We start from the raw sequence: 23,520 nt of genomic DNA, 5'->3' as shown, positions 1-23,520 counted from the left end.
CAGGAAAGCGTTCACGGGCCTCCACGAGCACCCAAACGGCTCAGACTGGCTGCAGCGACGTCACGCCGGAGTGAGCTAGATCTTATAGCTCTCCGGCTCCACCCACGGGTGCTGATGTCACTTCCTGTCCGGGCGTATGCAGAAGGAAAAAAAACTGCAGGTAATGTCCGCGAGCAGAGTATCAGGAAAGCGTTCATGGGCCTCCACGAGCACCCAAACGGCTCAGACTGGCTGCAGCGACGTCACGCCGGAGTGAGCTAGATCTTATAGCTCTCCGGCTCCACCCACGGGTGCTGATGTCACTTCCTGTCCGGGCGTATGCAGAAGGAAAAAAAACTGCAGGTAATGTCTGCGAGCAGAGTATCAGGAAAGCGTTCACGGGCCTCCACGAGCACCCAAACGGCTCAGACTGGCTGCAGCCAATTGCTTGTGACTTAAGTCTTCTGCTATCTTGGACAAAAGGATGCCCCTGTTGTAGGAATGAGGAGCAGAGGATAGAAGTCACTCCTCAACACCATGCTCAAATACATCCTTGAGAATGTGTAGGGTGGGTCATTTGTGGTTGCAGACAAAGAGTACAAAATGTAGAACAGTAGTCTTTAATTTAGGCCACCACTTCTTTGACTCTCTCCAAAGGGTGTCTCTCTTGCAGGGCGTATCAGCAAGCCTATCTTGCACATTTGACCTCAGGTCTGAAGTCAGCAGTCACAAGAGTTTACAGGCACCAATTCATGTGGCATAGGCGCTCAATGTTTCAATTACACACATGACAACCTGACCAATTGTTTTCCACACTCCTTGCCCTTCTCCACTAGTAACATCAGATCATCCAATTTCTTTTGAGGGGGAAAATTTGACAAATTCTTGATCTTTTACAGAATGTTTTGCAAATACTGGCCCATGAAGAGCTAGTAGGATTCCACAAGGGAAGTGAGCATTGCATTTCAATAAATCCTTTACATGAGCTCTAGGCTGGATGACTCCAGGAATCATCATAGTATATGAGGAACATCCTGAGACATTGTAGTCAACTCCCAGGCTAAGTAAACATCAGTTGTATGGATCCATGAAAGATGTAATGTGTTCATACGGGGCACTTGTTCAAGCCACTAGCCGACTTCTTGAGAGACATAAGATGAAAGAGAAATTGCAAAATCAAATGGCTTGATTTTAACAAAATTTCAACTGCTGCCACTTGATGCAAGACAAGGCCATGCAAGAATAAAAGGAAATTAAATTGATGAAAAATCTGTCTAGGAGTTTAAGGAGGAAGGTAAAAGACTGAACTGAAGGAGGTAACATGAAAAATTATAATGCGAAATCACACCACAGCAACACAATCACTGGGTTCTGTAGAAAAAGTGCAATTGAAGGGGGGCCTCACATGCTTAGAACAGTATGAAGAAAGCTCTGGAACCTGTGTGTTTCTTGCACTAACCAAAGCTCTATTGGATAACATCATCCACCCGTGAGGGCAGAATATCTTGCTTGTCTTAGGATACAGAAAACGTATGTTTTGTTTTTTTTCAAAGTACATTTTCAGTTACCTAAACAGCTGTAAAATCTAATTTTACATGTGAAACAAAAATCACCAGTAATGAAAAAAAAATTCTCCAGACTCCAATCTTGTACATTAAAACGATACTGTGAACAGCATATAAATAAAACTCAGCATTAATTTAAAAAAAAAAAAAAGCATCAATAACCTGTGCTCCAGAAACAGATGCAAAGGGATTTGTTGGCCTTAGACTTGGTTGTGTATAGATCATTGGCTGGGGTGCCATCAGAGGAGTTGCACCAATCTGAGAAGGTACCTACAAAGTATACAAAACAAAGCCAAAAACTCAATAAGTCTGTTAAATCTTAAGTGGTCTTCTAACATTGTTTTGCATCTTATAGTGAATTATGAGATTGGAGGATCTAGGCCAGAACATCCATAATGAAAATACAGGAGATATATTTGCATCCTGAAAACTAGACCCTCTTTGTGACACTCCAGGACTGGAGTTGTCCACCCGTGACCTAGGCTAACAAGAAAATCACACAGAGCATTCAATCTGAGAATGCTTTAAATCAAGAACATTTTTTTTTTTTAGCATAAAAAAGTCATGTGTTCAAATTCAGGCTTTTTCCTTTTATTTTGGGTTCAGCAGTTTTTTCCTGCTCTTTTGAGATTCTAGCTCAAATTGGACCTGGTCTCTATTGGGCTACCATTCCATGAGCCTTCATTTATAGCTACTCAGAACTCCCCCACCCCCATTTTTCTATCCCCAACCATCTTACTTAGCTCAACCATTGCAGTGATTATCCTTGGCTGGGAGCTACAGATCATGATTCCCTCAGAAACCTGAAATGTCACTGTCACCACTGAACAATGGCTGTTCTCTCACTTTCAGGGGCTATAGAGGTTGCAACCCTTTTCAGCCTAAGGAGTGAAAGCTGTCCCCAGAAACTGAACCCTGCCTTCCGCACAGCATTCAAATGTTTACAAACTAATTTGATTACTAATTTTCTAATTAAAGGTTTACACTATAAACCTTGTCTTTTTTTTTTTTTTTAAATGATTTTCCTTTTGGAGGATCACATCCTGTGAATCTATTCTGACTCACAATAGTGAGCAATATGACTGAATTCCAAAGCAGAAGAAACTTTGAGAAGCTTCATATATTTGTTCTGTACTAGATATTAAATGGAAATTAGAAAGAGGCAGCAGTATAGTATATTTTTGTCCACTGTACTGTAGATCAGGTGTCCAATGGCTGTTGGAGTTTCACCACGAATATGCATGAGATCTTCAATACAATGGAGGCAGAATGTGCGAATAGATGATATGCATATTCATAGTGGAAATGTGAAAACCTGAATGGGTATGGTCATAGAGGACTGAATTTGGAGACCCCTGGTGTAACTGAATAAAATATATTAATTACTATTGCTTCAACAGCTATATAAAAACGGAATGACAAACAAAAGTAAATAAAAGCATGATATTCAAACACTAAATCCACAATGTACAAGTCGAGGAAGAAAGGCTAACATCTTCAAAAACGGTAATGTAGTCACATGAGAATAAGTCATTTACCATTCCATACACAGGCACTTGTGGTGTGGTCAATGGATAGGTCATTGGAGGAGGTACCTTCATAAAGAAGAAAAGAGATATTAAGTGTCTAAGTACAATTTTATTTTTCACATAATTAAACTGCTGTACAGTATTTATTTAATAAATTAACATTTTATGCAAAACATCAAAACAAAAACCCAAACTTACATATCCAGAATAATGTACCAGTTTCTCTCGTATTTTATATTTGTTGTAATAAAACTTATAAACTACTATGGAAATTAAAGCTAGAAAAGGAAGAGACCTAAAAATATATGAAAATCAAGAATGTGTCTAACATTTTTCATCTCAGCCCATAATTGTGTACTTTAGGGCATGTTCACAATATGTGAACAAGCATCCCCTCTAGATCACACCCCCTCCAACACAATGGTGATATAGAAGAAAACATTTTTAAAAAGCGGGAGAATCTGTATGAATGATGTAGGAAGCATATCGCAACACAGACACCAAGCATGCTAAAAACTGAACAGTCTTCCAGTTATCTTTTGTAATCTCCACCTGAAGTTGATCATTCCATGTATCAAGTAAGGATGACCAAAAACCAGAATTAATGTCTAAAATATATTTTCATATAAAATTTATTTTACCATGGATAACATATTGATACATTAGTGCAGGGGTAGTCAACCTGTGGCTTGGGAGTTGCAAGTAGCTCTTTCATGTGCAGGATGCAGCTTTTGCCCTCCTATCCCCATAACAACTGGCCAGCATTGCAGAGGACAGAATGGGAAGGGCTAGAACAGAGACCACAGCATAGCCAGTTAGCTCCCTGCCCACCCTCTCTGTTGCCTGGAGTAGAGGGTTTTTCTTTGTTCTGTTGTCTGGAGGGGAGAGGATGGAGTGGACACTGACCCAGGCTCAGCAGCTCACTGTGCTCCTAGGGCTTGCAATTCAGCTAACAGCAAAGGGAATAATGGAGTCACCTGGAGTTACAAGGAAAAGGGAGTGAAAGGAGAATGGGATGAAAGATGGTGGTAAATGCTTGGGGGGAGGGGTCAGTGTGAAAAGTGGCAAATATTGGGGGAAGTGAGAGGTGTGAAAACTTGGAGAAGAGAAATACAAGGGGGGGAGGGTGACTATTTCTGAGGAGAGTGACACAAAAAATATTGGGAGACTTGAGGAAGGGGATAAATGCAGGGAAGGAGATGAAGACATTGAATATCATCTCCTCCCCATATTTCTACCTGCAGAGAAACCAAACATTCTCACACACGAGGCAGATTGTATACTGGTAGAATGTTTCTGAACCTGTTTAGGCAAGGGCTTACCCTTTTCCACATAAACTGCAGTAAGGGTTTCCTTAATTCAATGCACAATAATTTCCTTAGTAGCCGGCCCCCCTCCTTCTTAGCTCCACTGAATACCACAAAAAGATTAACCTGTGAAACATTCGTGAGTTTTGGATATCCGAGTAGCACTCTCCTCACATCTAAGGAACGAAGTATACTGGAATTTTCTCCCTCCTTATATTTGTTGACAGAAAGCACTTACGTTCTAATTCACAAGAAAGGCCATGATTGCTTCCACAAGAAAGAAAGTAACAACCGGAATCTTGACGGTTTCCCTCATCATCACCAGAAAGGGCTCTCTACAAGTCAAAGCTTGCAACCTGGATATCCATTTGGCTGAACAAATCACCATCAGAAACAGCACTTTCAATATGAGCAACTTCAGAGAAAAGGTTCAAATGGAGGACTCGCTAGAAAAAAATACCAAATTTAGATCCCAAGAAAGAATGGGATCCCCAATTGTATAATCCTTTTCAAAAGCTGAACATCTGGAGGAAAAGATAAAAGCCTCCCATAATACAGCCTTGAAAACACGCAATAACTGCCACTAGCACTTTCAAAGAATTGAGGGTTAATCATTTGCAAAACCCTCCTGCAGAAAGTCCATAACACTAGCAAATGAAGCCTTCCTAGGAACCAGGTTCCACATGCAACAGAAGGACTTGAACATTCTCCAAACCTGCACATATACAAGGGATGTCAAAGTATTCCTTGTATATGTGCAAACTTGATACAAAGTTTTAATGTTTTCTCTACCTCTATTATGATTTACAATGACTCTCCACAGGCCAACTGCTTCGCATGTTACAAAGTTTCAATGTTAAAATGTTACAAAGTTATAAAGTTCAATATAAAATGTCACAAAGTTTCAAAGTAACATAAGAAGTCTACGTAATAGACTCCTCTGTTACACTGTAAACCGGTGTGATATGTCCAATGAACATCGGTATAGAAAAACAAATAAATAAATACATTCCTAATTTTCAAAGAGTGATCATCACCTTCGAAAAGTATCCTTTTTTGATCAGCTAAGCCCTCCCAAAGAGCAAGCTGTAAGATAAAACTGATCTGGAACTTAGTGAGAGAACCCTGGGAAAGCAGTTCTCTATAGCGAGGAAATCTCAATAGCTGACCGTTCAACAACCTGACAAGATCCAGATACCTAGCCCAGAACCACCACAATAACCAGGTCTAGATGACAGGCAAGCTTCTGAATTATTTTTCTCACCAAATGAATAGGGGGAAACATACAGAATATCTTACAATGGCCAGGCTTGGAATAAAGTAGAATAGAAGCCAGATGTCGAATCAAATTGCTTTATTCAAGTGGAGACAAAATACTTTGAACAAGCCCAACTCTGGCCGAGTTTCGCCCCTTACAATTGAGGCTGCCTCAGGGGCAACAATAAATAAATAAATATATAAGAATAAAATAAAACAAATAGGATTATAGACAGTGCTGGGGAGGAGCCGGCTGTCGTGGTACATGTGGGCACCAACAACATAGGAAACTGTGGGAGAGGTTCTGGAAGCCAAATTTAGTATTTTAGGTAGGAAGCTAAAATCTAGAACCTCCAGGGTGGCATTCTCTGAAATGCTTCCTGTCCACGTGCAGGTCCCCAGAGACAGACAGAGCTCCAGAGTTTCAATGTGTGGATGAGATGATGGTGCAGGGAAGAAAGATTCAGTTTTGTAAGGAACTGGGGAAACCTTTGGGAAAGGGGGAGACTTTTCTGAAAGGATGGGCTCCACCTTAACCAGAGTGGAACCAAGCTGCTGGCACTAACTTTCAAAAAGGAGATAGAGCAGCTTTTAAACTAGAACAAGGCGGAAAGCAGACAGTCACTCAGCAGTGCATGATTCGGAGAAATGTATCCTTGAAGGATATTAATGAAACAGGAGAGTTAGGGCATCCCAACAGAGAGGTCCCAATAAAAGCAAACGGAGTCCATGTGCCTATATGTAAAAAATCACCAAAGCTAATGATTTCCAAATTATCCCCAACAACAGAAAAGCAGGTTGTTAATACAAACAAAAAACACGCTTTGAAATGTCTGTATGCCAATGCCAGAAGTCTAAGAAGTAAGATGGGAGAGAAAGTGTATAGCAGAAAATGATGAGATTGACATAACTGGGAGGATAAACTGGGAGGGTAAACTTGGTGGGATGGTGGCGGTATAGAGTCCAATAGGATAAAGATCATACTAGAGACTAAATGCTCAGTAGAATCTATATGGGTGGAAATCCCATGTGTGTTGGGTAAGAGTAGAGTGATAGGAGTATACTACCATCCACCTGGACAAAATGGTCAGACAGATGATGAAATGCTAAGAGAAATCAGGGAAGCTAACCAATTTGGCAGTGCAATAATAATGGGAGATTTCAATTACCCCAATATTGACTGAGTAAATGTAACATCAGGACTTGCTAGAGACAAAGTTCCTGGATATAATAAATGACTGCTTCATGGAGCAATTGGTTCAGGAACCAACAAGAGAGGGAGCTATTTTAGATTTAATTCTTAGTGGAACGCAGGATTTGGTGAGAGAGGTAACGGTGGTGGGGCCACTTGGCAACAGTGATCATAACATGATCAAATTTAAACTAATAACTGGAAGGGGGACAATAAGTAAATCTACAGCTCTAACACTAAACTTTCAAAAGGGAAACTTTGATAAAATGAGGAAAATAGAAAAAAACTGAAAGGTGTAGCTGCAAAGGTTAAAAGTATTCAACAGGCATGAAAGTTGTTTAAAAATACAATCCTAGAGGTGCAGCCCATATGTATTCCACGCATTAAGAAAGGTGGCAGGAAGGTAAAATGATCACCATCATGGCTAAAAGGTGAGGTAAAAAAAGGCTATTTTAGCCAAAAAATATCCTTCAAAAATTGGAAGAAGGATCCATCTGAAGAAAACAGGATAAAATATAAGCATTGTCAAGTTAAGTGTAAAACATTGATAAGTCAGGCGCAGAGAGAATTTGAAATGCAGTTAGCCATAGAGGCAAAAACTCATAAAATCTTTTTTAAATATATCCGAAGCAAGAAACCTGTGAGGGAGTCGGTTGGACCATTAGATGACCGAGGGGTTAAAGGGACTCTTAGGGAAGATAAGGCCATTGCAGAAAGACTAAATGAATTCTTTGCTTCCGTGTTTACTAATAAGGATGTTGGGGAGATACCAGTTCCGGAGATGGTTTTCAGGGGTGATGAGTCAGACGAACTGAACCAAATCACGGTGAACCTGGAAGATGTAGTAAGCCAGATTAACAAACTAAAGAGTAGCAAATCACCTGGACAGGATAGTATGCATCCTAGGGTACTGAAGGAACTCAAAAATGAAATTTCTGATTTATTAGTTAAAATTTGTAACCTATCATTAAAATCATCCATTGTACCTGAAGACTGGAGGATGGCCAATGTAACCCCAATATTTAAAAAGGGCTCTGGGGTGATCTGGGTAACTATAGACCAGGGAAGCTGACTTCAGTGCCAGGAAAAATAGTGGAAACTATTCTCAAGATCAAAATCGTAGAGCATATAGAAAGACATGGTCTAATGGAACACAGTCAACATGGATTTATCCAAGGGAAGTCTTGCCTAACAAATCTGATTCATTTTTTTGAAGGGGTTAAAAAACATGTGGATAAAGGTGAACCTCATGAGAGGCTTCTAAGAAAACTAAAGTCATGGGATAGGAGGCGATGTCCTTTCGTGGATTACAAACTGGTTAAAAGACAGGAAACAGAGTAGGATTAAATGGTCAATTTTCTCAGTGGAAAAGGGTAAACAGTGGAGTGCCTCAGGGATCTGAACTTGGACCGGTGCTTTTCAATATATATATATATATATATATAAATGATCTGGAAAGGAATGACGAGTAAGGTTATCAAATTTGCGGATGATACAAAATTATTTAGAGTAGTTAAATCACAAGCGGATTGGGATATATTACAGGAGGACCTTGCAAGACTGGAAGATTGCACATCCAAATGGCACATGAAATTTAATGCATATAGGAAAAATAACCCTTGCTGTAGTTACACGATGTTAGGTTCCATATTAGGAGCTTCTACCCAGGAAAAAGATCTAGGCATCATAGTTGATAATACTTTAAAATCGTCAGCTAGGTGTGCTGCAGCAGTCAAAAAAGCAAACAATGTTAGGAATTATTAGGAAAGGAATGGTTAATAAAACGGAAAATGTCATAATGCCTCTGTATCGCTCCATGGTGAGACCGCACCTTGAATACTGTGTACAGTTCTGGTTTCCGCATCTCAAAAAAGATATAGTTGCGATGGAGAAGATACAAAGAAGGGAACCAAAATGATAAAAGGGATGGAACAGCTCCCCTATGAGGAAAGACAGAAGAGGTTAGGGCTGTTCAGCTTGGAGAAGAGACGGCTGAGGGGGGATATGATAGAGGTCTTTAAGATCATGAGAGGTCTTGAACGAGTAGATGTGAATCGGTTATTTACACTTTCAAATAATAGAAGGACTAGGGGGCATTCCCTGGAGTTAGCAAGTAACACATTTAAGACTAATCGGTGAAAATTCTCTCTCACTCAACACACGATTAAGCTCTAGAATTTGTTGCCAGAGGATGTGGTTAGTGCAGTTAGTGTAGCTGGGTTCAAAAAAGGTTTGGAGAAGTTCTTGGAGAAGTCCATTAACTGCTATTAATCAAGTTTACTTAGGGAATAGCCACTGCTATTAATTGCATCAGTAGCATGGGATCTTCTTAGTGTTTTGTTATTGCCAGGTTCTTGTGGCCTGGTTTGGCCTCTGTTAGAAACAGGATGCTGGGCTTGATGGACCCTTGGTCTGACCCAGCATGGCAATTTCTTATGTTCTTAAGAAACATTAAAAACAAGACAAAGTATAAAATGGTAACATTGAAAATTGAATATATGATTAATAGTGCAAATGAAAGTGATTTGGATGTACTCACACTATGGGGTAGATTTCAAAAGGGTGCGTGCAGGCGTACATGTGCGCATGCTACCCAGCGCGCGCACATGTATGCCCGATTTTATAACATGCGCGTACATGTTATAAATTCTGAGGTCGGCACACTCAAGGGAGTGCATAATTGTGCATCTTGCGCGTGCTGAGCTCGCTGCGAGCCGCGCTGCCTTCCCCCGTTCCCTACCCCCCCCACCTTCTCCTACCTCCCCCGCCATTTCTCCCCCTACCTTTTTTGTCTTCTTTTTTTTGTTGCAAAATTTATTTCAGCCTTGGGACTGAAATAAGTTGCGCGTCCTATCCAACTGCCGGAGCGCGATCCCTGGCACAGCAGCAAATGGCCGCTGTGCCTGGAGCCTGACCCCGCCCACGCCCCCTTAGTAAAGTCCCGGGACTTACATGTGTCCCGGGGCTTTACGCGCGTCGCCGGACCTTTTGAAAATAGGCCCGGCGCGCGTAACCCTTTGAAAATCCGGCTCTATGTGCATTGGCAGAAGAACAAATAAAAATTAGTAGAATCCAAAATATATGAAAAAATATAAATGAAATCATTCAGAGAACAAATATTGATATGCAGTCAAAGGTTCATAAATTAATTAAAAAGAATAAATGGTATACCTGTATACAATTGGAGCTCATGAAATTCAGTAATATTGTTACAGTGAGTGATTAATCTGAAGAAAAATGACCAATTATAAATAAAACATGAGAAATAAAAGATCATAAAAACAAAATGAGTGCACTTGCAAAAAATGGTGAGCTTGAGGATAGGCAAATGAATCATGTTTGACCTTATAAAGTTGTAAAAGGGCTAGTCAAATGACAGCATGAATGATTAGATGTTATAAATACAAAGCTGTACAGTACGTGCCAATTGTTGGGGCATACAATACTAATGAAACCCTAACTCGGATAAATAGACCGGACTAGTACAAGTCTTAAAACAAGTTGACCACAGACTGTATGTGAAGTGCATACTAATTAAATTAACATGGTGCGAGGAGTCACTAGTGAACCCAGGAGTAGGAAAAAAGCAGAATTGCTTACCTTGTAATAGGTGTTATCCCAGGACAGCAGGATGCAGTACTCACATATGGGTGACGTCACCGGACGAAGCCCTATCACGGAAATCTTTGTCAAAGTTTCTAGAAACTTTTGACTGGCACACTGAGCATGCCCAACATGCCATGATCCCTCGAGCCACAGGGGTCTCCCTTCAGTCTCGTGTATAGCAATAAGCGTTAGCAAAAATAAAATAATAAAACGTATCGGACCCAACACCGTGGGGTGGCGGGTGGGTCTCATGAGGACTACATCCTGCTGTCCTGGGATAACACCTATTACAAGGTAAGCAATTTTGCTTTATCCCAGGACAAGCAGGATGCTAGTCCTCACATATGGGTGATTAGCAAGCTACAGGCTGAGTCATTTTATAGTGGACCAACAGCAAAATCTTGTGCAACGGGCACAACAACTGGAGTACTGTTGGAAAAATTGAGGCAGCCTAAAATCACAGCAGGTTGGATGTAGGAGTTGGGATTATGCTGGAAATAAGTTCTTTAAGACAGATTGCCCGTAGGCTGAATCTTGTCGTCCTTCTTTGTCCAAACAGTGATGACCTGCAAAGATGTGAAGAAAACTCCATGTTGCAGCTTTACATATGTCAGCTGTTGGAGAGAGTTTGCTTGCCCACTGCTTTATCCGGTTTGTTTGGATCAAAGAAAACAAAGTTGAGTGGATTTCCTATGGACTACAGTGCGAGCTAGGTAATATGCAAGTGCACCTATACAGTCCAAGATGTGCAAAACCATCTCACCTTGGTGAGAGGGAGGTCTTGGGAAGAATGTGGATTGATTCAAATGGAATTCTGTAACTACCTTGGGAAGGAATTTTGGGTGTGTACGGAGTACCACTCGATCATGTAGGAATTTCGTATAGGATGAGTATGTGACAAGTGCTTGTAAACTCACTAACCCTTCTAGCAGATGTAATGGCTATTAGGAATATAGACTTCCATGAAAGAAATTTAGTATCGCTGGAATTCATGGGTTAAAAAGGAGAACGCATGAGCCTTGTTAGTACCACGTTAAGGTCCAATTCTGTGACTGGTGGCCGTATAGGGGGTTTTAGATGAATTAAACCTCTCATAAACCTACTAACAAGGGGTTGCACTGATATCGATGCATCCCCTACTGTATGATGGTAAGCTGAAATAGCACTTAGTGTACTCTTACTGACGAGGTCTGGAGACCAGAGTCCAACAAAGATGTTATGGGGGTCAATACTTTTCTGCGCACACCATGTGGTGAATCTTTTCCACTTTGAACTATAGTTTTTTCGTGTGGAAGGCTTACATGAAGCTACAAGCACTTGAGAGACATTAGTTAAAAGATTGAGTAGTTGCAGGATCAAGCTTTCAACACCCAGGCTGTTAGAGATAGGGATTGAAGGTTGGGATGGCACAACCTGCCCTGATCCTGAGTTATGAGAGTGGGAGCTGTACCCAAGCGAATCGAGTTCCTGATCGAAAGAAGTATGGGGAACCACATTTGTCGAGGCCAATACAGGGCTATGAGTAGCATGGACCCTTTGTCCTTTTGTAGCTTCACTAGAGTCTTGGTTATTAGCAGTATCGGGGGATACGCATATAGAAGACCTGAATTCCAAGGGCGAGCAAAGGCGTCCCTGGCTAACTGGTTTGTTTGTTTGTGCAGAGAGCAGAATCTGTCCACTTTGTGAATCAGCTTGGATGCAAAGAGGTCCATCGTTGGTTGACCCCAATGTTGAAATATCCTGGTCCCTACTAAGGGATCCAGGGACCACTCGTGAGGTTGGAATTGCCGACAGACGGTCTGCTACTACGTTGTGAATTCCTGCCAGATAAGTGGCCCGGAGAAACATGGCCCAGTCTCAAATCTGTGCGGCTTCTTGACAAAGGAGATACGAGCCCGTACCTCCCTATTTGTTCAGGTACCACATGGTAACTGTGTTGTCCATTTGTATCAGAAAAGCTTTGTGTGTAAGGCAGTCCTTGACCGCATGTAGAGCATAACGTATAGCTCGAAGCTCCAGGAAATTGATTTGAAATGTTGCTTCGAGTTTTGTCCAAGTACCTTGAGTTTGGAGATTGTCTGTGTGTTGCGTCCGTCACTATTCGACGCCCTCACTCCGCCCTCTTTACCTCTGTGGCGACTCCCTCCGGGTCTGATGGACGGTTAGCTGCTGTGGTGTCTTCTTGCTGTCTCCCTCCGGCATCCCCGGACCGGCACGACGCTGCGGATCCACCATGTTGCCTGATGACGTAGGGCGCGCACTCCGATTGATGTACCAGCAAGGGCATGAACCTCGGGGGCGTCCCCGAGATGATGTCATCCACTTCCAAAATAAAAGGTCTCAGCATTCGCTAACGAATTGAGTTAGCAAGGGGATTGCTTCGGCTTTACTCCCAAGCTACTCTGCCTCCTCGGACTTACCAGGGGTACCCGCTCCTCGGGGGCCTCGCTTTCTTTTCTTTATTTCAGATTGCAGATAGGAACCGGTACTTGCTCCTCCAGGGCCCATGTTCCTGAACACTCTGAAGATTCTCTACTGCCTGGAAGCTATCGCAGATATAGACATTTGTGAGTTACCATCGCTCTCACAGAGCTTTCCCTGGAACCAGGTACTCGCTCCTCGAGGGCCTAACCCTTTCCAGCTACTGAGCTTTCTTAAAGACCTTATGTGAGTTTTGTCATCCAGTTCTGGCTATGAATACAGCATACCCTGTCTATTCACTATCTATAGTTTCTCTACAGCTCAGCAACCCTGGGATCGCTGTTCCAGTACCTGAGGGACTTCAGCCCTGCCGGGCATATCAGCTCACTACTGCCACCTCTGGTGGGCCTACTAACCTGTCTAATAAAAGAATTATTTGTGTCTGTCTCCATACCCAAGCCTAGCCGGTGGTCCCTCTCAGGATATCTTCCTGGGGGCGTAGTCATCTGCCATCAGCCCAAGGATCCACCTATCTACATTACTCTACAGCTGAGTGCCCTCTCCAAGCACTCCGCTGGTAACAGATTGCTACTCCTTCCCATCAGGAGCCTTCAGCAACAGATTCATAACAGATTGCAGCTCCGTAGTCTATACCTTAATGGATTGTTAACTACTCTCTCTATAGGAGCTGAGCATATCAGATTGCTAACTCCTCCTTCCACCGGAGCAGATTCATTACAGATTGCTAACTCCTCCCTTCTTGAGGAGTAGAGCATAACAGATTGCTAACTCCTCCCTTCTTGAGGAGTAGAGCATAACAGATTGCTAACTCCTCCCTTCTTGAGGAGTAGAGCATAACAGATTGCTAACTCCTCCTTCTGCAGGAGCCAGTTCCATAACAGATTGCTAACTCCTCCTTCCACAGGAGCCGATTCATAACACTGTGTGAGCTCCCCAACCTAAGGTGGATACATATGTAGTTAAAGTCACTTGTGGAACTGGCTGTTGGAAGGGCAGGCCTTTGCACAAGTTGTTTTTGGTCGCCCACCAGAGGAGAGATGAACGTAGTTGGTGGGTTATTTGGACTGGGGCGACAGCGGTTAAATGGCTTGTATCCACTGTGATCTTAATGTCCATTGGGTGATTCTCATGGCTAATCTGGCCATAGGAATGACATGAACTGTGGAGGCCATGTGGCCTAGCAGAATTAGAAATTGATGTGCTGTCGCCTGTTTCTTTAAACATAGAGAGTTTGCTAATGAGGAGAGTATCTCCGCCGGTCCTCCGTAAGGAACACTCTTGACATTACGGTGTTCAACTCTGCTCCGATGAATTGCAGTAGGCGAGATGGAATGAGGTGGGATTTTTGGTAGTTGATTAGAAATCCCAGCGAGTGGAGCAGATTGATTGTGAGACAGAAAGGTGAGAGCTCCTTGTTTTGATTGGCTTCTGATGAGCCACTCGTCTAGGTAAGGAAAAACGTGTACACTTTCCTTATGCAAATGAGTCGCTGCTACCGCTAGGCACTTTGTGAACACTCTGGGTGCTGACGCAAGTCCGAATGGCAGGACCCGGTATTGGTAATGCTGATGCCCCACTAGGAAATGCAGAAACTTGTGATGAGGAGGGAATACTGGAATGTGAGCGTAAGCATCTTGTAGATCCAGAGAACAGAGCCAGTCTCCTGCCTGACGAAGAGGAAGCATTCAGGAGAGATCCTGAATTTTTCTTTCCGTAGAAATTTGTTGAGATTTCGGAGGTCTAGGATGGGACGAAGGCCTCCTGTTTTCTTTGGGATGAGGAAATAGCGGGAGTAGAATCCTCTGCCCTGCTGAGGTCTGGGAACTGGTTCCATGGCCCTGGCTCTCACAAGGGTGGATAATTCTGCTTGCAGAAGAGTGGTTTGATCCTTGTGTATCCGAAGAGACTTTGGGGAGGGGGGGGGGGGGTGTCTTTTGGTACTGTGAGAAAATTCAAATGGTAACCTTGTGATATAATTGATATCACCCATTGATCTGTTGTGATGTTTGACCAATGGGGCTGGAAGAAAGAGACCCGACCTCCCACTGGTAACTCTGGGTTCGGGTTGGTGGAGTGGCTGCTGTCCTCTGGCTGGTTTTCAAAAGCCTGATGCCAGGCCTGTTTGAGGAGGAAGTTGAGGCCTAGAAGCTCTCTGTTGTCTAGGCTGGGTCCTTTGCACTGGTCTGGACGCTCTATTACGGGGTGCTGGTGGATTGTACCTACGTGGTCTATAGTAGGGCTTCCTGGTGTCCTTACGTGCTATGCGAAGTGTGGCAGATGAAGTATCTTGTGGGATAGCAGACAGTTGACGCAGAGTTTCAGAGTATTCTTTAAGCTGGGCTATTGCGTCTTGAACCCTTGCTCCAAAAAGGTTATCACATACACAAGGTAGATTTATCAGCTTCTCTTGAACTTCAGGCATGAGTTCAGAAGCTTTGAGCCAGGCCCAACGACGTGCATGGATACCAGTTACCACTACCCGTGAAGAGGTCTCAAAACTGTCATAAGCAGCACAGCCCTCTTGCTTGTCTGCTTCCAAACCCTTGTGAATTATGTCATTGACTGAGTCCTGATACTGCTGAGGCAGAGTGTCAGATAGTTCTTGCATTTGTTTCCAGAGGTTATGCTGATACTGCATCATATAAAGCTGATATGACGCTATCCTGGAAACAAGCATTGAGCCTTGAAAGACTTTTCTTCCTAAGGTGTCCAAGAACTTTTGTTCCTTACCAGATGGGGTTGATAAATGAGGGCATATTCTCTCTGATTTTTTCTGGGCAGATTCTACCACCACAGATTGGTGTGGAAGTTGGGCCCTCTGATACCCGGGAATGTGCTGTACGAAACAGGTGGCATTGAGCATGGGTGTTCCCATAACCTGTGTTGTAAGGTCTACTAGGACTTCATGTACCGGGATTGCTAGTACCTCCTTAGGAGGGTCAACAAACTGTAGAACCTCTAAGGACTTTTGTCTGGTATCTTCTTCTGACACTAGTTTAAAAGGAATAGTGTCTGCCATCTCCTTTACAAAACTGGTAAAAGATAAGTCTTCTGGAGGTGACTTTTTTCTGTCTTCAGCTGGGGATGGCTCAGATAGGATGTCCTCTGAAGATATGTCAGTGTCCCTGTCTTCCCAAGAGTCCAATGGAGGGCATCTTGGAGGAGAAATATGAGGAGGCATCGATGGTATGGGTGGCTTTTGTGGAGAAAAGAATGGTATTGACTGAGAGACTGGGATTCTCGATCGAGAAAGTCTGGAGGGTCTCGGCTGGGTTCAGGAGGTAGAGAAGCCCCTGAGGCATCATCTTCACCGACTGGAATCGGAGTAATAGGCTGCACTGGAAGAGCTCCGATTAGGGCATCGAGCTTCGCTATCAGCGGCTGGAATATTGAAAAGTCTGGTACCGGCATCAGCGAAGGTATTGGCATCGGGGCTGGCATCAGCATCGGAACAGGCATCGGCGAGGGCACCGGCTCCAGCGGGGTCGATGGATGACGATCCCAGAGAGCTTCTTTCACTGCCTGGAGGATAAATGCGTCTAGTTCCTCCCTGATAGCTGGTGAGGTCAGAGCAGCTATAGGTGGTGGCAGAGAAGGAGTCATCGGCACTTCCACAGATCCCTGTGGTGGCTCGATGCCTGGCACCTTTGCAGGTGGGGAACGCCTTGGAGTAGAAGGCCTCCATGGCTCTTGCAGACGAGATCTCTTTGGCGATGGCTCTCTTGGTAACAATAAGGCCTCCTGGCGTCAACGTCTGTCGATGCCTATGACGATGCTTTTGTTTATTCTCCATGGCTTTTTCAAGCCTGGATGTCGATTTCACCGATGCTGCAGACGGAGTCGGTGATAGGCGGTCTCCGGAGCCGTCAGTGCGATGTTTGCGGACAATCAATCTTTTAGATGCTCCAGCTGGAAACGACTGAGTCGACGTTAATGGTATAAGCTGTATATGGAAGAGATGTTCCATTTTTTCTTATCGGGCCCTCTTGCCCTTGGCGATCATTTCAGCATATTGAGGGCAGGAAGAAACAGCGTGCGACTCGCCCAAGCATAGAACACACTCGACATGTGGCTTGGTGATCGACATTGTGCGAGGGCATTTCGGGCATTTTTTGAAGCCCGAGTTCATGGTGAAGGCTGGACGGCCGTCGACGGCCTGACGAAAAAATTATTTTAACCCGGATCGAAAAGGAAAAAATTGTACTCACCAGCCGGTGGAGTAGAGAAACCCCTATGTAGGGGATGAAAAGCAAAATTGCTTATCTTGTAATAGGTGTTATCCCAGGACAGCAGGATGTAGTCCTCACATATGGGTGACATCGGTAATGGAGCCCTATACAGAAAACCTTTTATCAAAGTTTCTATGAAACTTTTGACTGGCACCAGAGTGCCTACTGAGCATGCCCAGCATGCCATGATATTCCCTACCACAGGGGTCTCCCTTCAGTCTGTTTTGTAGCAATTAGCGTTAGCAAAAAATAAAATAATAAAACGTATCGGACCCAACTCCGCAGGGTGGCGGGTGGGTTTCATGAGGACTACATCCTGCTGTCCTGGGATAACACCTATTACAAGGTAAGCAATTTTGCTTTATCCCAGGACAAGCAGGATGCTAGTCCTCACATATGGGTGATTAGCAAGCTAGAGGCTGAGTCATTTGGGATTCAGGCAACAGTGAAGTATTATTGTTGAAATGAATCAGCCGAAGATCACAGCAGGTTGGATGTAGAAGAAGTTGGGATTACACTGGAAACAAGTTCTTTAAGACAGATTGTCCATAGGCTGAATCTTGTCTTCCTTCTTTGTCTAAACAATAGTGAGCTGCAAAGGTGTGAAGAGAACTCCATGTTGCTGCTTTACAAATGTCCAGAATAGGAACAGAGCGAAGGTGTGCTACCGAGGTTGACATTGTTCTCACTGAATGTGCTTTTACTTGCCCTTGAAGAGTAAGGCCTGCTTTCTCATAACAAAACTGTATGCAATCTGCTAGCCAGTTTGACAAAGTATGTTTGCCCACTGCTTTACCTGGTTTGTGTGGATCAAAAGATACAAATAGTTGACTGGACTTTCTTTGGACTGTAGTGCGGTTTAAATAGAAGGATAGCGCACGTTTACAGTCCAAGGTATGTAAGGCTCTTTCTCCCTGGTGAGAGTGAGGCCTTGGAAAGAATGTTGGTAAAACTATAGATTGGTTCAAGTGGAATTCCGTGACTACTTTTGGAAGGAATTTGGGATGAGTACGGAGGACCACCCTGTCATGTAGGAACTTTGTAAAAGGTTTGTATGTGACAAGTGCTTGCTTGTAGTTCACTGACTCTTCTAGCTGATGTAATGGCTATGAGGAAGACAGTTTTCCATGTAAGAAATTTAAGGTCACAGGTGTCTATGGGTTCGAATGGGGAACGCATGAGCTTGGTTAATACTACGTTTAGGTCCCATCATATGAATGGGGGATGAAATGGAGGTTTAAGGTGCGTTAAACCTTTCATAAATCTACTAACGAGATATTGTGTAGAAATAGGTGAGTCTCCCAACTTGTATGGTAAGCTGAGATTGCACTCAAATGTACTCTTACAGATGAAGTCTGAAGACCAGAGTCTGAAAGATGGTATAGGTAATCTAGTAGTGAGGTAGTGGGGCAAGTGAAAGGATCTATAGATTTCTGAGTGCACCACAAAGTAAACCGTTTCCATTTATAGGAATAATTCTTTCTAGTGGTAGGTTTACGTGAAGCTATCAGCACTTGAGATATAGTGGTTGGAAGGTTGAGTGGTTGTACGATCAAGCTTTCAACACCCATACTGTCAGGGATAGGGATTGAAGGTTGGGATGTCGCAACCGACCCTGTTCCTGAGTTATGAGACTGGGAGCTACTCCCAGGCGAATGGGATCCCTGACTGAGAGGTCTAGCAGTGTGGGAAACCATACCTGCCAAGGCCAGTATGGGGCTATGAGTATCATGGTCCCTTTGTCCTGTTGCAGCTTCACTAGAGTTTTGGTTATGAGTGGTATCGGTGGATACGCGTTTAACAGGCCTGATTTCCAATGGCGAGCAAAGGCGTCCTTCGGCAGGCTGTACTCCTGTCGTAGTAGGGAGCAATAATTGTTCACCTTGTAATTCAAATGGGACACAAAGAGATCTATTGTAGGTTGACCCCAACGTTGAAAAATCTTGGTTGCTATCGCTGGATCCAAGGACCACTCGTGTGGTCCTTGGATCCACACGAGTGGATCCACTCCTTGGATCCACAAGACTGAGGCGATCGGCTATTATGTTGTGGATGCCTGCTAGGTAAGTGGCCCGTAGAAGAACTGAATGTGCTAGGGCCCAGTCCCAAATCTGTGCTGCTTCTTGGCAAAGGAGGTAGGAACCTGTTCCCCCTTGTTTGTTGATGTACCATATGGCTACTGTGTTGTCTGTTTGGATCAGAACAGTCTTTGGTGAAAGGCAGTCCTTGAACGCATGTAGCACATAACGTATAGCTCGAAGCTCTAGGAAGTTTATCTGAAAAGAGGATTTGGTTTTTGTCCACGTCCCTTGGGTCTTCAGATGACCAATGTGTGCTCCCCAACCTAAAGTGGACGCATCTGTAGTTAATGTCACTTGTGGAACTGGATGCTGGAAAGGCAGACCTTTGAGCAAATTGTTCATTGATGTCCACCAGAGGAGGGAGGAACGCAGTTCCTGCGTAATCTGAACGTGAGTGGACAAAGGTTGAATAGCTTGAATCCACTGTGTTCTGAGTGTCCATTGCATTAGTCGCATGATCAATCTGGCCATGGGAGTGACGTGAACTGTGGAGGCCATGTGACCGAGTAGGGTGAGGCACTGATGAGCTGTAACTTGAGATTGATTTCGGATAGGGTGTGCCAGGAGAGCGAGTGTTGTGCACGATCTCTTGGAAGAAAAGCTTTTGCTATGATGGTGTTTAAATCTGCACCGATGAATTTTAGTAGGTGAGATGGTGTGAAATGGGATTTCTGGTAATTGATGAGAAACCCCAAGGAGTGAAGCAAGTTGACTGTGAGCTTGAGGGAATTGAGAGTTCCTTCTTGCGTCTGACTCCTGATGAGCCAATCGTCTAGATAAGGGAATACATGCACCTTTTGTTTGTGGAGGTGTGCCACCACCACTGCCAGATACTTTGTGAACACTCGAGGTGCTGAGGCTAGGCCGAATGGGAGCACTCTGTATTGAAAATGTCGTCCTTCGACCAGAAATCGCAGGTACTGGCGATGAGGAGGAAAGATGGGAATGTGAGCATAGGCGTCTTGAAGATCCAGAGCCAATCCCCTTTTTGAAGAAGAGGTAGCATGGTGCCTAATGATACCATCCTGAATTTTTCTTTTTTGAGAAATTTGTTGAGATTTCTGAGGTCTAGGATAGGACGTAGGCCTCCGGTTTTCTTTGGAATGAGGAAATAGCGGGAGTAGAATCCTCTGCCCTGCTGAGGCCTGGGAACTGGTTCTATGACCCTGGCTCTCAGAAGGGTGGATAATTCTGTTTTTAGAAGCTTGGAATGGTGGTTCACTGTCCAAGAGGAGATTGGTGGAGTTTCTTTTGGTACAGTGAGAAAATCCAATCGGTACCCGTGAGCTGTAATGGAAAGTACCCATTGGTCTGTGGTTATGGAGGTCCAGGTGTGATGGAAAAAGGTTATACGACCTCCTACTGGCAGGTGTGGGAGTGGATTGTCGGATGGGCTGCTGCTCTCTGATTGTCTTTCAAAACCCCGACGTTGATGCAGTCTGAGGAGGAGGTTGAGGCCTGGCAGACCTTTGCCTAGACTGGGGACGCTGAGCTTGGCGCGTTGGTCTTGCACGGCTGATTGGGGGGATAGTAGCGTCATTGGCGGTAGTAAGTACGCCTTGTATCCCTTCTAGGAAGTCTCCTGGCAGGGGGTTGACACTCTTGAGGTAGTAATGAGAGTTGTTTGACAGTCACAGTGGTCTTTTATCGTGGCAACTGCTTCCTTAACCTTGTCTCCAAATAGGTTATCTCCCAAACAAGGAAGGTCGGCCAGTCTCTCCTGTACCTCTGGTCGTAGATCGGACGCTTTAAGCCAGGCCCATCTACGAGTAGTTATTCCTGAAGCCGAGAGACGAGATGCAGTTTCAAAACTGTCGTAGGTCGCCCTAACCTCATGCTTGCCTGCTTCTAGGCCTTTATGTACCACTTGATGAAAGGGTTCCTGATATTGATCAGGAAGTGTGTGAACGAGCTCTTGGACTTGTTTCCAAAGATTTCGCTGGTATTGGTTCATGAAAAGTTGATAAGCTGCAATCCGAGATACCAACATAGATCCCTGGAAAAGTTTACGTCCTAAATTATCCAGGAATCTGTTGTCCTTTCCTGGCGGTGTTGAGGAGTGAGTTTTAAAACTTTTTGCCTTTTTCTGGGCCGACTCCACTACCACAGATTGGTGAGGTAGTTGGGTCTTTTGGAATCCAGGAATTGGTTGGACTAAGTAGGTTGCATCTGACCTTTTGTTTACCGAAGCAAGCGATCCAGGATGTTCCCATATTCGGTACATGAGTTCTTGTAGTACCTCATGCACTGGCACAGCCAAAATCTCTTTTGGAGGATCTACAAATTGTAGAACTTCCAGTGTTTTTTGCCTGGAATCCATCTGACTGCAACTGGAAAGGAATAATTTCCACCATTTCCTTTACAAAGTTGGAAAAGGTGAAGTCTTCTGGAGGAGATTTCCTACGGTCCTCAGGAGGTGATGGTTCAGACAGCATGTCCTCTTCTGAAGAGAAATCTGTATCGGTATCTGTGCCTGTATCTCTTGGGGACCTCACTGGTTGTGGCCTAGTAGGTATCAACGGTGTCACCTTTGGTATTGGTGGAAGTAAAGGAGACCATGGCTGATGAGGCCTAGGTACTCCTGAGGGTCCTGGAATAGGTTCTTCATCGATGTCTTGTGGTTTTGTCGATATGGCATTGATTAACGTGTCCAATTTATTCATCAGAGGTTGAAAAATAGAAAACTCTGAGGGTTGCACCGATGGAGTCATCGGTGGAATCGATGCCGGAATCGGATGCGGTACCGATGGCATTGGTGGCAGAATCGATGGAGGTATCGGCATCGATGGTGATGGATCCGATGGCATCGGAGCTGGTGTCGATGGCTGGACTGGCACCGTATTCAAGGAGCGCTTGTCGAACCGCTTGACGGATATATCCATCAAGTTCCGCCCGCATAGCTGATGGTATCAGAGCAGCTATGGGGGGAGGCGGTGATGGCGATACAGATATCTCCTCAGGGCCCTGAGGAGGTATGGTGCCCTGTACCGGTATCGGTGGGGATTGCCCTGGTACCGTAGGCCTCGGAGACTCCGCACTCATCAGAGCTTTCTTAGCGGAGGAGGCCGATTCCGTTGATGGCTCAGCGGGCACCGGTTCGATGGCGTGCTGACGTCAATGTCGATGCTTTTCCTTTTGCTTTTCACTGCCCGAGGTGGACGCCTTCGACGATGGCGAGGGAGAGGGAGTAGAAGCATCTCTGGCCTCACCTGGAAGTTGTCTTTTCAGAACTACTTGCCGTATCGATCCAGAAGGCGATGTCGATGCTGTTGGGAGCAGTTGAATTTTGAAGAGATGCTCCATTTTCTCCATCTGGAGCCGACGTCCTTTCGATGTCATCTCGGCACATAAATTACAGGACCTGATGTCGTGTTTTTCGCCGAGGCAAAGCACACATTCCTGGTGCGGGTCCGTTATGGACATATTTCTCGCACAATTTGGGCATTTTTTAAAACCCGAGGCCATTTTAGTCGGACAGCCGTCGACGACTATGGCTCGAAAAACCGGTGTGGAACCGACAAAAATAAAGGGAGAAAAACTTACCGCGATGGTATGGAAGGGAGACCCTTGCGGTGGAAAGTTTTTCCTAACTTTTTTCTAAAGTTTTGCGTGTAGTGAAAAATCACCACAGGACTCCAGATTAACCGCGAGGCTAATGGCTCCGCGGAAAAAAGAAGACTGAAGGGCGACCCCTATGGCAGGGAATATCATGGCATGCTGGGCATGCTCAGTAGGCACTCTGGTGCCAGTCAAAAGTTTCATAGAAACTTTGATAAAAGTTTTTCCGTATAGGGCTCCATTACCAATGTCACCCATATGTGAGGACTAGCATCCTGCTTGTCCTGGGATAATGAGAGATTTTTTTTTACATTTTTCTCTCAGAGTAGGTGTGTGAAGAATTCACACAGGGCTCCTTCACAGTGATAACTGCAGCGTGGAAAAACGAAGACTGAAGGGAGACCCCTGTGGCTCGAAGGATCATGGCATGCTGGGCATGCACAGTGGGCTCAGTGTGCTAGTCAAAAGTTTCTAGAAACTTTGACAGAAAGTTTTCTGTGATAGGGCTCCGTCTGGTGATGTCATCCATATGTGAGGACTAGCATCTTGCTTTTTCTGGGATAATAATCATAATGGTTCTGTTAATAACCCAATCTGAAGCTAATCAAATGCTGGATGCCGGCAATATGAGTGACTTTAAAATATGGATGAATCTGCGGAAAGTTGTGCCGACTGAACCAAGGCTATGCTCTAGAGTAAATACTTGTATGAGGACAAGATTTATATAAAAACCTGAAATTGCATTTTATTGGTGCGCATCTGTGCACAGGTCCAC

The 23,520-nt window shown here is 44.2% G+C and overlaps 1 protein-coding gene across 1 annotated transcript in view; it reads right to left on the bottom strand.

The window, feature by feature from the left end:
- The window catches only part of LOC115094632 (phosphatidylinositol-binding clathrin assembly protein-like), an 818,237-nt gene that overhangs the window by 67,444 nt on the left and 727,273 nt on the right, over positions 1 to 23,520 (bottom strand). The window contains 2 exon segments of the mRNA XM_029607889.1: positions 1,707 to 1,814; positions 3,083 to 3,139. Coding sequence (XP_029463749.1) covers positions 1,707 to 1,814; positions 3,083 to 3,139 — 165 coding nt within the window.

Source organism: Rhinatrema bivittatum, chromosome 6, assembly GCF_901001135.1.
Source record: "Rhinatrema bivittatum chromosome 6, aRhiBiv1.1, whole genome shotgun sequence".
Classification (NCBI taxonomy): Eukaryota; Metazoa; Chordata; class Amphibia; order Gymnophiona; family Rhinatrematidae; genus Rhinatrema; species Rhinatrema bivittatum.
Note: the sequence above shows the minus strand (reverse complement) of the source record. Positions and strands in the feature narration are given on the sequence as shown.